At 31.1% G+C, this 12,314-nt stretch overlaps 1 protein-coding gene across 1 annotated transcript in view; it reads right to left on the reverse strand.

The window, feature by feature from the left end:
- The window catches only part of EYS (eyes shut homolog), a 1,522,493-nt gene that overhangs the window by 1,365,964 nt on the left and 144,215 nt on the right, over positions 1-12,314 (reverse strand). Inside the window, exon 7 of the mRNA XM_025419151.3 lies at positions 5,464-5,603. Within this exon, the coding sequence (XP_025274936.3) occupies positions 5,464-5,603 (140 nt within the window). The remainder of the gene's footprint in view (positions 1-5,463; positions 5,604-12,314) is intronic.

The following is a 12,314-nucleotide window of genomic DNA, read 5'->3' on the forward strand; positions in this document are numbered from 1 at the left end:
AATATTTACAACATACTTCAGAAAAATGCTTTCTATATTTAAGTAAATGACTAAATAATGCTATCATTTCATGGACAATCATATATTTGTATAAATTATTTTGCCATTTCCATATTATATTATATTAGTAAAATCATTTAGTAAAGAGATACTAATGGGGAGAAACTCTAAGACCCAGTATGACATATTTACCTGTTTTTTGGCCCTTGTCAATTAAATAGATGTGTAAAGAGACTTCACTTGTGGGAGTGAGTGACTTCTTTATAGGATATGTAGAAACTTGGATTCTTACAAAAGTATTCGTCAAAGTAAAAATTGCCCTAGACAAATTTCAGCAAGCAAGAAAGACTTTATTCAAGACTACTGTAATAGAAGAGAGATGGAACTCCACTTTGCTGAAACAAGACAAGAAAGATTTTAAATGCTGGCATTAGCTAGATGAAAAGTACTGGAGGAAATTAGGGGAGAGATTGGTCAATGAGATGTGTAAAGCACATTAAGTTATTCTTGAGTGTGCAAAGGTTTTGCTTTGTTAGTAGGTCTTCATGTTTGCTAATTGGTGCCCACTGAAGTTAGGCTCTTATTCTCACAGGATGATTGCATTTTCGTCTTTCTCAAGGTTTACATTTTAAAGAAATAGTTTCCTGGTCCTTGAGAAAGACAGTTCCTGGGTCCTAAAACTAACTGGCAAAAGGCTGAAAGTAGAATGCATATATTTCAGAGAGGCAGAAAAAGAATTATACATTCAAAGAATGTATAATTGCAAATTATCCGAAGTAAATGTTCTAAGAAAAAGGAAGTCAGGGGCCTATAGTCAAGAAGAAGCCTATCTAAAATTCAGTTAAGGTCAGGGGAACATTAAGAATGCCTTGGTCATATTCTTAGCTAACTAAAAAATATATTTTTATACTGGCTTGGACCTAGTAAAAAATTAACTAAAATAGTTAAATTTGGTGAAGGTCTTTCCTATTCCAACTTTTAGTGTCTCTCTGTCTCTTCTCTGCTGTTTTAAAAGCGTCCTTAGTCCCAGTAACTCATAATAATATATAATTTCATAGCCTTTTTGTAGCAAGAATGTAAAAAAAAAAAACTCACTTATATTTATGTGCTTTCCTTCCAAAAGTGTTTGCATTTAAAAAGACCTGAAGAGAGGACATTTTTTAACACAGAGAAAGGAAAGAATACTTTTGGAATTTTAGTCTTTGATGATGAGAACTGAAATGAACCAAGTTTCCTGTCCTATATCTAAAATACTGAGAAAAATATATAAAAAATAACTTACTCTTTGCTCCATGAAATACTTTTTCTTGGAAAATAAGACTAAGACTGTGAACCAACTAAAATAAGTTATTTACCAAGCATAACAGCTTGTTCATCAACCTCACTTTAAGATTCTCATAACATTATGTCCACCAGTCCAAAGCTTTATTCGTGAACTCTAACCCATCTTTACAAGTACCCACCCCGTGTAACTAAGAGCATATAAATATCTTTCCATAAATTCTCCAAGACAGTAGTAAGTCTTATTTTATTAAGTGTTGTTTTTGTTATTGTTGTAAATCTAAAAGAATTTGTTTCTCTTGATCAACAGAATTGTCTAGTGGTCTTTTGGAGGATCAGTTGTGAACAAGCACAAAATTCTGCAAAGATCCAATTAAAATACACTCCCTACCAGAGCTCACACTCCCAGACTACAAACACTACTCTGGGACCACTGGACATTTCTCTCTCCATCTGTGACTGGTGACATAGGTATAGCATCGAGTCTGAACTCCAATTTATTTCCATCAAATTCCCAATGCTATTTACTTTTTTTATTTACTTTTTTTTTCTTATTAAGAATAAGAGAACATTTTAAGAGTCCTTGGATTATATGATCCAATTTGATTCAGAAAGAACAGAAATTTCTCTCGCTTCCTCACTTCCTCTGGTGAGTCTAAAGCGAGTATGTCTACTGGAAGAGGACAAGCATAGCTCTCACATTTTCATCATTCAGATGACCTAAATAAAAAATGAGTGGAGTAAGTCACAGTAATCTACATTCCTTGAACAAAATATTCCTTGAGTCACCTTTTCAAAATCTTGTCAACACTTTTGTCCAGCTCTCAGTTTGGACTGATTGTTCTTTGGTAGGTTTTGGGGACATGGCATTGCACAGGGACCTATGTAAGTTTTCATGAGGTCTTAGTCTCAGGCTTCCCTTCATGTTGTTAAGTCAGGTACATATCTCTCTAATTGCTATAATTTCTCAGAGGACAATCTGAAATTGCAGTGGCCACTCTGGGGAAATTTTGACATGAACAAGATTGTTCATTTGACAGATACATTAGAACAACAACAAAAAAAGACTCTCACGAGATGACTCTTCATCCTGTGTGTCTAATAGAGAGATTACTCTGTTTAACGCACAAGAACCCCTCTTTCATTTTCATGCTTCTGGGATTAATAAGCATTAGATTTTTAATTATGTGGCTCTATGGAATTAGTGTTTAAACTGTTACCAGGCCACTAGATTATTGTCCCAGATGGACCAAAGAATTAGATCCATGAGACCATAATGGAGAGATAGAGTTTACTGAGTAGATAAGTATAGTACACTTTCAAGAGTGTTTTAACTATCTGTAATAATAAGTTGCGTAGAAGTATGTGAAAATGAGCTTTTCTGCATTTAAAGCCTCTACTGCTCTTTGTAGATAGAAGATAATTAACCTTTAATAGTCATGATTCTATATTTGCCTGAAGCTAGCTCTCTGTTCTTTTGTTTTGTTTTGTATTGTTTTGTTTTTCATTTTTGCTATTTCTTCCTTTTTTGGTTGAGAAGTTTTTAAATTCATTGATCATAAATAAATTTTCTATCATTATATGTACATTCTAGGACTATTTTTCGGATAAACAGTTAAAATGAAAGGAAAAGGACAACGATTAGCTTTATTTATACATTTCCCTTTGCCAAAAATTTAACAAAGCAGAAAATGTATACCTGCATGTCTAATATAGTCTTTAGACAAAAAGAAAATTACACTCTGAGAATTTTGGCATAAAGTCAAAAGTCTTGCTTTTTTAAAGATAATGAATACTGAGGTTTGTTTACATTAAAAAAACACTTATGTAATTTCCCAATAAATAAATGAATCATTGGGAAATTAGAATGATTTAACATTTTTTTTTAAGGATTTTACTTATTTATTCATGAGAGACATAGAGAGAGGCAGAGACACAGGCAGAGGGAGAAGCAGGCTCCATGCAGGAAGCCCAATGTGGGACTTGATTCTGGCACTCCGGGATCACTCCCTGAGCTGAAGGCAGAGCTCAACTGCTGAGCCACCCACGCGTCCCGATTTAATATAATTTTTAAAGAACTATGTTTATCATTGTTTCCACAGACTGTTTATGATTATAAAATTATCAAATTGAAATAATTGAAGTTGTAATAATGGTACCATTTAAAAGAGTTTAATCTTGTGAATTCTTATTGAATCTACTACATTTATGTCCTGGAATGTTTTATTGGTGATACTACAAATCAAAAGGACTTAACATGATGAGGTAAATTGCAATTTCTAAATATTTGGTTAATATCAAGATCTTACAGACATTAAATTGAATTAACAAATTATCATTGGATACCTAAACAGCTTTTGAGTAAGAAAAATATACAAATATTAACTCTAAATATAATTTTAAATTATTCCTTTTCCTTGAATGAAAACTAGGACATGCAAATGTTGTTAAGTGATGTATATTTATGTTTATATGTATATTTATATTTATTTTGCCTAACATAAAAGTTGTCAACGTGATATGAAATGTGTGATTATGAAAAAATAAAATACATGTATTGGATTGCCTTCTTTGTGTTTTCTCGAGTCTAAAAAAGCAAATATTAGTTTCTTTAAAGTTGGTAATTATTTTAAAAGAATACAGAGAATTAGAAATTGGCAAGGAGGGTAACTATGATTTGCTTGCCTGTTTCCTAAGAGAAGGTATGCATTTACCTAATTAGTAAATTAAATATGATATGTAATGCTCTTTTATATGCTGATAAATTTAAATATATCTTAAATATAAAACCTTTAATCATGTCTGTGCATAGCCCTATATCTGTGAATGGGTAAATAGATACATGTAAAACTATATTAAGCTTAATACCAATGTTTATGAATTTTAAATGTTAAATACATACATAAATATATATACAAATATATATATTTATATATAAATAAAAATATATGTGTATAAAATTGAGGGCATAAGTGAAATTAAAGGTTCTGAGAAATTTGAAGTCTATTTGCCTGTATTTGAAATGGCTCTCTAGGGCAGCCTGGGTGGCTCAGTGGTTTAGTGCTGCCTTCAGCCCAGGGCCTGATCCTGGAGACCGGGGATCGAGTCCCACATTGGGCTCCCTGCATGGAGCCTGTTTCTCCCTCTGCCAGTGTCTCTACCTCTCTCTCTGTGTCTCTCATGAATAAGTTAAAAAAAAACTCTTAAAAAAAAGTGAAATGCCTCTCTAGCTAGTTCTTTTTGAAGTAAACAGTGACATATTATTCTTTATAATGTTAGCTCAGTGTTAATGGATTTATGGATTTATTCATAATAAAAAGTCCTTACTGAAAATTTTATATGAAATATATATCAAACATAAACTTAGAATATGACTTTTCTTTCCATCAAATGACCAAATTAAGATTATATCCAGACAGGAAAGGTTACAAATATTCAGTTAATTCTCTAAACTTTTTGGAAAACTCCTCAATCTTTTTGACAAAAGTTCTTTATTTGTTTAAAAAGATGTAGATGAGATGGGGAAAAAGATGGCCACTCTTTGTATTCTTGCCTTAGGCCCCAATATATAATTGTGGTAAAACTTCCCAGAGATTAGGTATCTCAGAAATTCGCATATATTCCAAAAGGCAATGGAAATGCTTAATGGGGGCAGCATGGGTGGCTCAGCAGTTTAGAGCTGCCTTCAGCCCAGGGCCTGAACCTGGAGACCTGGGATCGAGTCCCATGTCAGGCTCCCTGCATGGAGCCTGCTTCTCCCTCTGCTTGTGTCTCTGCCTCTGTCATTCTCTCTCTCTCTCTCTCTCCTCTGTACCTGTCATGAATAAATAAATAACATCTTAAAAAAAAAAGGAAATGCCTAATGATCTTTCAACAAAAAGGTGACATAATCACAACTTTAAGAGGCTTTAATTGTTCAGCAAATTGTAACATGAATAGAACACAAAAAGACTAGAGATAAAATGAAAGAATTTTTTATTACCTGTCTATATTATAAATATAAAAAGTAAAAAAGATGAAAGATTTCCAAGTAGGTTGTCATGAATTTATTTCTGGGGTTATATTTAAGCTACACACATCTTGATGATTGAATGTGCAACTTTAATAATTTTAGCTTTTTTTCAAAGTAAAAATTATGAGTTAAAGAGACAAATCAGAAACTACTACATTAATTTACCTTACCTCTATTGTTCCTTCAAATAGGAACCAACATATGTAGTCAAGGTCTTCAGATGTGTTCACATAGATTGCACTTTCAGTACAGTTTGCAGAGAGAAAGAGGTAGGAATCAACAGCCACTTCACATTTTTCATCTTCAGATCCTTTCAAAGAGATGAAAAATTAAATAATCTTTCACAAACTTAAATTTAAATTAAATCATTAAAGATAGTCATCAAATTTCTTGGTAAGATCAATTTGACAACGTCTGCCACAAAATAAGCCTCTATATGTACAGAATATTAAATTTGACAAAGACATAAAGTAGAATAAGGCCCAACTTTCTAATTTTAAAAATGGACCGAGAAATACAGCATGAAACAAGACACATCTTCCAGGCCAGTGTATTTTTTTAAATAATTAAATGTCAAATAAAGTTCCAGTTAATGATTATAAAGATGATTTAATAGAATAAAATAAAATAAATTTTGCATAAAAGCACTTTTATTCTTTATATACTACAACCACATAAGCAATCATTTCAAAAGATATTTGGAAAACATCTTTAAAAAATTTAGAATAGAAAAATCATTAACACTTCATCCTAGTCTTCTGATAAAAAGGAAGGGAGCATGTTTATATGTTTATATGGGGGTGGAATGTGTGTGTGTTTGTGTGTGTGTGTGTATAAATATATCAGCAGACATTTATAATTAAGCTATTTGCACTCTTAGACATAATACCTGTGATACAATAAAAAATGGCTTGCAAGAAAGTAAAATAGTGTGAACTATATTCAAGAAGAAAGAGTAAAAACAAATGGCCAGACTTAGAATTAAAGATTATAAAATATCTAAGATAAATGTGAAGTATCTTAGAAAAAGATTAATATAATTGGTAAACAAATAAGGAATTAGGGAATGAGAGATTTGGAAATGAAATGTAAACAAACAAACAAAAAAGATATCCCAGAATTGTGGAGAGATAGGAACTAATTATGCTGAAATGAAAACCAGTTATTTTTTCTTAATAGTGTAATATTCCCAGATAGGTGAACAGCATAGGAGACTGGATACAGTTTCTTTTAAACATAACTAAAACTCCTAGTAAAGTGACCAATAAAATTTCTTAGGTAGGTAATATTTAATTATTTAATTACAGAATCCTAGCAAATAGTCCTGTTTTAGAATTGCTTATGGTTAACAAACCTAAAATCTATTGTTTGTGAAGCATGACTTCCCAGAAAATATTATGTAAGCTCTGCAACTTACAGCTGAACTGTAAAGTAGGGATGGTTCACAAGATGAAATCTTCCTGCTATGTGCAAACCTATTTAGATATCTCATATGTAATTCTGGAAAAAAAAGGAAGAGGGTAGGCAGCCTTGTAGAAAGTTCCAAATCTTCCAATCTTACCAGTGTAATTTAACTAATTTAGGATTATAAACATTATTACTAGTTAGTAATAATCAGCGAGTGTGATTATCAGCAGATCAGCCATAAAAAAAGAAGAAAAATAATGATGCCATTAAGAATCATATCTTTAATGTGCTGAGATAAAATAACTCAAATATGGTTACACTAACCTATGTAATCAATTAATAAATGCTTCTTTCTATTTTCTGAAGAAGTTTGCATAGGATAGATTTAACTATTTATTGAATATTTGGAAGAACTTTGATAAAGACAATATATTTCCAGTGGCTTTCTTCGTGGAAATATATTTTAAAACAATTATTCCAGAGCTTCTAGAACTATTCAGATTTTATATGTATTACTGAATCATTTCATAAACAAGTTTTTTTCTATGAATTTATCCATTTCATCTAAGTTGTCCAATTTATAAGCACAGAGCTTTCTATAATGATGTATCTGATTAAATATTTGGACTTAACTGAGGTATCACCCCTTCGTCTTCCAAAAGCCTCAAAAAAGGAAGTAATGAAAAAAAAATGAAACAAGTGTTAACTCACAAAGAGAATGAAAAGGGAGACAACTGTGAGCAAATATTTCTTGAGCAAATATTTTCAATAAATTTCAAGAGTCTGAAAAGGTGGTGGAAATGCAGTTACTAAATTATTATAATAGCAATAGTCAAAAGACAAAAATGTAATTAGAGGGCATACATATAAAAACAAATTCACCTACTAAGCAGAAATCTTAAGATGGTCAGGACTTCAGCGTGTCTGAGAATGTAGTACTTGGTACTGGCCACAGGGGAAGTAGTTGACCTATCCCTTCTCTCAAATCACAAATCCAGATAATTATTTTGACCCATCACTCACCTCCTTCAGCCCCACAAATAAACACTTTTCAAGGTTTATTCTCAGGAAAAAAGAGGATCTTAGCAGCTCCTGCCTCAAGAATATCAAGCTCATTGGGATTTGGCCATTGAATAGGCCGCTGTCAACCTGCAATGCTCCAATAGAGCTGCCAGGTTATCAAAACCATGCTTACATGGTAAGTTTCCCGTATTATTAGGTCATTGACATTAAGTATGATCATCCAACATTTTGACGAAAAATTCTAGATAAGAAAGTGCAAACCATCATTAAAAATACAGAAACTGAGACACTGAATGGAAGACAAAAATTTAAAACAAGTCAAAACTGTAATTGCTTGGAGTTAGAAGAAAATTTGTTTTTATAAAATTTGTTTATATAAAAGAGCAGAATATCATGGAAATGTATTATTTAGACAATAGTAAAAATGTCTAGAAAAGTACAAAAATAATTAAAAAATTCAGCACTAGTTTTCCTATATTTAATTGGGGGATAGAGTAGAAAACAGGACAAAATAAAAAGAAATGGACCAAGTAAGAAATTGTGAGAAAAGGAGAACAATTTAGGAGATGCAATGTCAAATTTTTGGATTTAGAGGCATAGAAATAGGAAATAAGAAAGAGGGATTATTAGTAAAATAGTACAGAGAATACCTAAAAATTGAAAGGTACACATTTACAAATAAAATAATTTACCAAGTGAACAAAATACAATTATGGGAATGTAAATTGGTGTAGCCACTATGGAAATCTGTATGGAGGTCCCTCAAAAAATTAAAAATAGAACTCTCATATGGTCACGCAACTTCACTTCTGAATATTAATCTAGAGTTAACAAAAATACTAACTCAGAAATATATATGCATCCCCATGTTCATTGCAAAATTATTTACAGTAGCCAAGGCATGGAAGCAATTTAACTGTCCATCCACGGATGAATGGCACATGTGTGTGCACACACAGAGAAATATTCAGTCATAAAGAAAAAGAAGAAAATCTCGCTGTTTTAAATAAAATAGATGGAACTTACAGGCATTATGCTAAGTGAAATAAGTCATGCAATAAGTATTGTGAGATGACTTTGCTCAGATTTTATAGGGATTTTACATCTCATGAGCAATGTATAAGATCTCTCAAATTTTTGCTATATTTATAAGAGACAGATTTAATATTTATGATGTCTTTAAAATTTGCTTTGTCTTCATTACGAGTAAAGCTGAACACTTTCTCATTCCAAACAGTTTTTGTTTGTTTGTATGTTGTTTGAGCACTTTGATGTATTTCACAAATGGATGCCTTTTCTTTTCATGTAGTCAAATGACTAGTCTTTTCTTTCTGGCAACTTAATTTTGATTGGTAGCTGTAAAAGGTATTCCCCATCCAAATTCATAAACTAATTCTCCAACGTTTTTCTGATATTTTTATCTTTTAAAATTTTATTTTTCAAACTTTTGTTGAGATTAATTTAACTCATAGTATGCTGTTAAGATAAAAATCAGATTTTTTTTTTCCAGATGACTATCCAATTGTTCATCCTCAATTACTGAATATTTCTTATACCTAATGACTGGAATGATGGAAATTCTATTAGATATTACATTTTCTGCATGACTTGAATTTATTTTTGTATGTTGTATTTTGCACAGTTTACTATTAATGCAACAGTACCATGCTTTTCATTATTGAAGCTATATAATATACTTTATTATTTGGCAGAACAAAATCTCTGCCCCATGACCCATATAATGCACTTTTACAGAGTATAGTTGGCTTTCTTTAGTTAGTTTTCCAGGTGGACTTTAATTAATAAAACAAACATAAAAGCCTTGTTGTTATTTTACTGAATTCCTCATAAATATATGAAATAATATGGAGATCAAAACTTTAATACATTAGGTCTCTTTTCCAATAGAATGTTATATCTTTAGAATTTTTTCTCCTAGATTTTGTGTTTAACTATACTGTGGCAGTATTTAAAGTTTTCTCAATGTAGAATTCATGTAACATTTTTGTTAATTTTTGTCCTGAGTATTTTAATATTTTCACTGCTGTTTACAAGAAATCTTTTTTCCCCAATAAATCCTTTAATTAACTCTTATCTGTATATGAAACTCACTTATTTTATTTAATAATTAGTTAACATAATCCTGTTACTATAAAATTTTTATAGGTAATATAAATGAAAAGCACTAAACTAAATTTGGGTTTTAAAACTCAGATTTATTTATTTATTTATTTTTTTATTATTATTTTTGAATAGTATTTTATACTATGCATATTACATTTTTTTAATTTTTATTTTTTATTTTTTAAAATTTTATTTATTTATGATAGTCACACAGAGAGAGAAAGAGAGAGAGGCAGAGACATAGGCAGAGGGAGAAGTAGGCTCCATGCACCGGGAGCCCGATGTGGGATTCGATCCGGGGTCTCCAGGATCACGCCCTGGGCCAAAGGCAGGCAATAAACCGCTGCGCCACCCAGGGATCCCTCAGATTTATTTTTTAAATAGAAGTAAGGCCTGAAGAAAATCTTAAATGGATATAGAAATAACAGGAGGTATTTAACGAATGACTTGAAAGAGGTACAGTATAATAAGAAAAAGTACTCGATCAAGAGTGCTTTGGAGATACAGAATTTTCCAATTTCTAAATAATCATTATAAAATTACAAAAGTCATTTAAATTGATAGATTATAATTAATATATATTTTATAATATCTTCTACCACAAATAAGATCCAATACATCATAAAGGAAAAAGATAATTTAAAGTAAATATTGGTTTACAATATCAATTCAGAAGTACAGAACTCATTATTCATTTAGAAAAAAAAATACTTCACTGTCACATATTAAATGTTAAAAATGTGTGTTTTAAATTCACTTAACTAAGTTGTAACGATCACAAGCTTCACTAAAAGAAAGGTATTCAGAGAATTTCTCTTTATTTTTGCCATGATTTCATCTTTTCTTAACCATGATTCATATTATCTTATTTCACTTCACAACTCATTATCCACTCTGTCAGTATCTCCTTTTCTCAAGTCTCATAATACATATAATGAACATAGATGATGACATTGAAAAGAAACAGTGCATGTCAGCTCTTTCTCAAGTTGTACACTGTAGACCAATTGTCCTTGAAGGGTCTTCTTCTAATTAATTATCATCCCTTCTTTGTAGAGCAATCATATTGGCAAGAATTGATTGGGCGTGTAAGATACTTCATTTAGTTGGTAGAAAATTTCTTAATTAAAAATAATTTTACTGCTGGTAAAATTAATGCACCCCATGCAAATTTGCCAGCTGATTTTAATGTTCCTCTTCAATTATATTTTATGAGAAAAGAAGGAAATGGGATCTTAACAGTATTAACTAGAGGGGAAAAAAAGAATTACATAAAACATGTAATTTTTCTTACATACTTTTAAAATGTACCCTAACTTCTTTTTTGTTTTGAAAGCTTTACTGGGAAAATTGCTTTATTGAGTCTTTGTATTGACATTAAAAAGAAATTTGGGTAGTTCTACTTAAATATTTACTATTAGGCTTCATCACACTGGCTTCTTTAGCTTAGACAGTCCAAGTCATTTAGATTCTCAGATGTGAAGGTCACATAATTCTTATTTTTTTAATCATTGGCTTATGTTCATTAAGTTCAGAATGTAGCTTCATGAAAGGATAATGCATAAATAAACTCACATTACCTTGATGTTAACTGCTCAAAGCTGATTGATGCATGAACAATTTTGAATTCAGATTACCCCCTTGTAAAATATATATTTGTTTTACTTTAAAATAAACTTACTTTGTCATTCATAAACTATGTTTACTCAGAGCTGATTTATCCACAAGTTGTTTGATTTCCATATTATTCCTCCTGTTTCCCCCCAAAAAAATATTTGCTCTTTTATTTTTGTGAATATATTCCCTGTGGCTATTTTTAGTTCTCAAAGAATTTTAATGTTTATAATTTAGTAAATGTATACATGTATTATTTATACTTTGAGACAAAGGAAAATCGAGTATAAAAATGATGCAGACCCTGAAGTCCATTTACTGATTTGGCTGGTAACAGTAGATTATATTTCTCCTGCTGCACCCGTAAAGCATTTGGGGAGCCTTTCGAGGTCTCTCGGTCCACCTCACTATAATTCCATTTTGAATGTTCTTTAATGGAAGTCCAGCAGTATTTGGTTTTAAAAGTTCCTCCAGTAATTATAATAGGTGGCCAAGTTTTAAAACAACTAAACTAACACAATCCCTAAATAGTCCTGAGGCCAGATATATCAGGTAAATTCTCTAAAGTCAGTTGTTGTTCTTGTTTTGTGTCTTTTTTAAAATTGTAAGTATTTGTAACACAATCTCTGATGCTCCTATTAGCACTAGCATAAAATAATCAACAAGTCATTGCTCGCTTCTACCACTTTTGGTCTTGAGTGTGATTTGTTTCCTGAACTGATAACCATTTCTCTCATTAGGGGTTGTTAACTCTCCAGAAAATCATTTGAGAGCATAATGAAATAAATTACCATGTCTACTATCTAAAAAGTTAATTGTTAGTTTACTTCAACACTGTTTTAATGTAATAGTA

The sequence above is a fragment of the Canis lupus genome, chromosome 12, assembly GCF_003254725.2.
Source record: "Canis lupus dingo isolate Sandy chromosome 12, ASM325472v2, whole genome shotgun sequence".
NCBI lineage: Eukaryota > Metazoa > Chordata > Mammalia > Carnivora > Canidae > Canis > Canis lupus.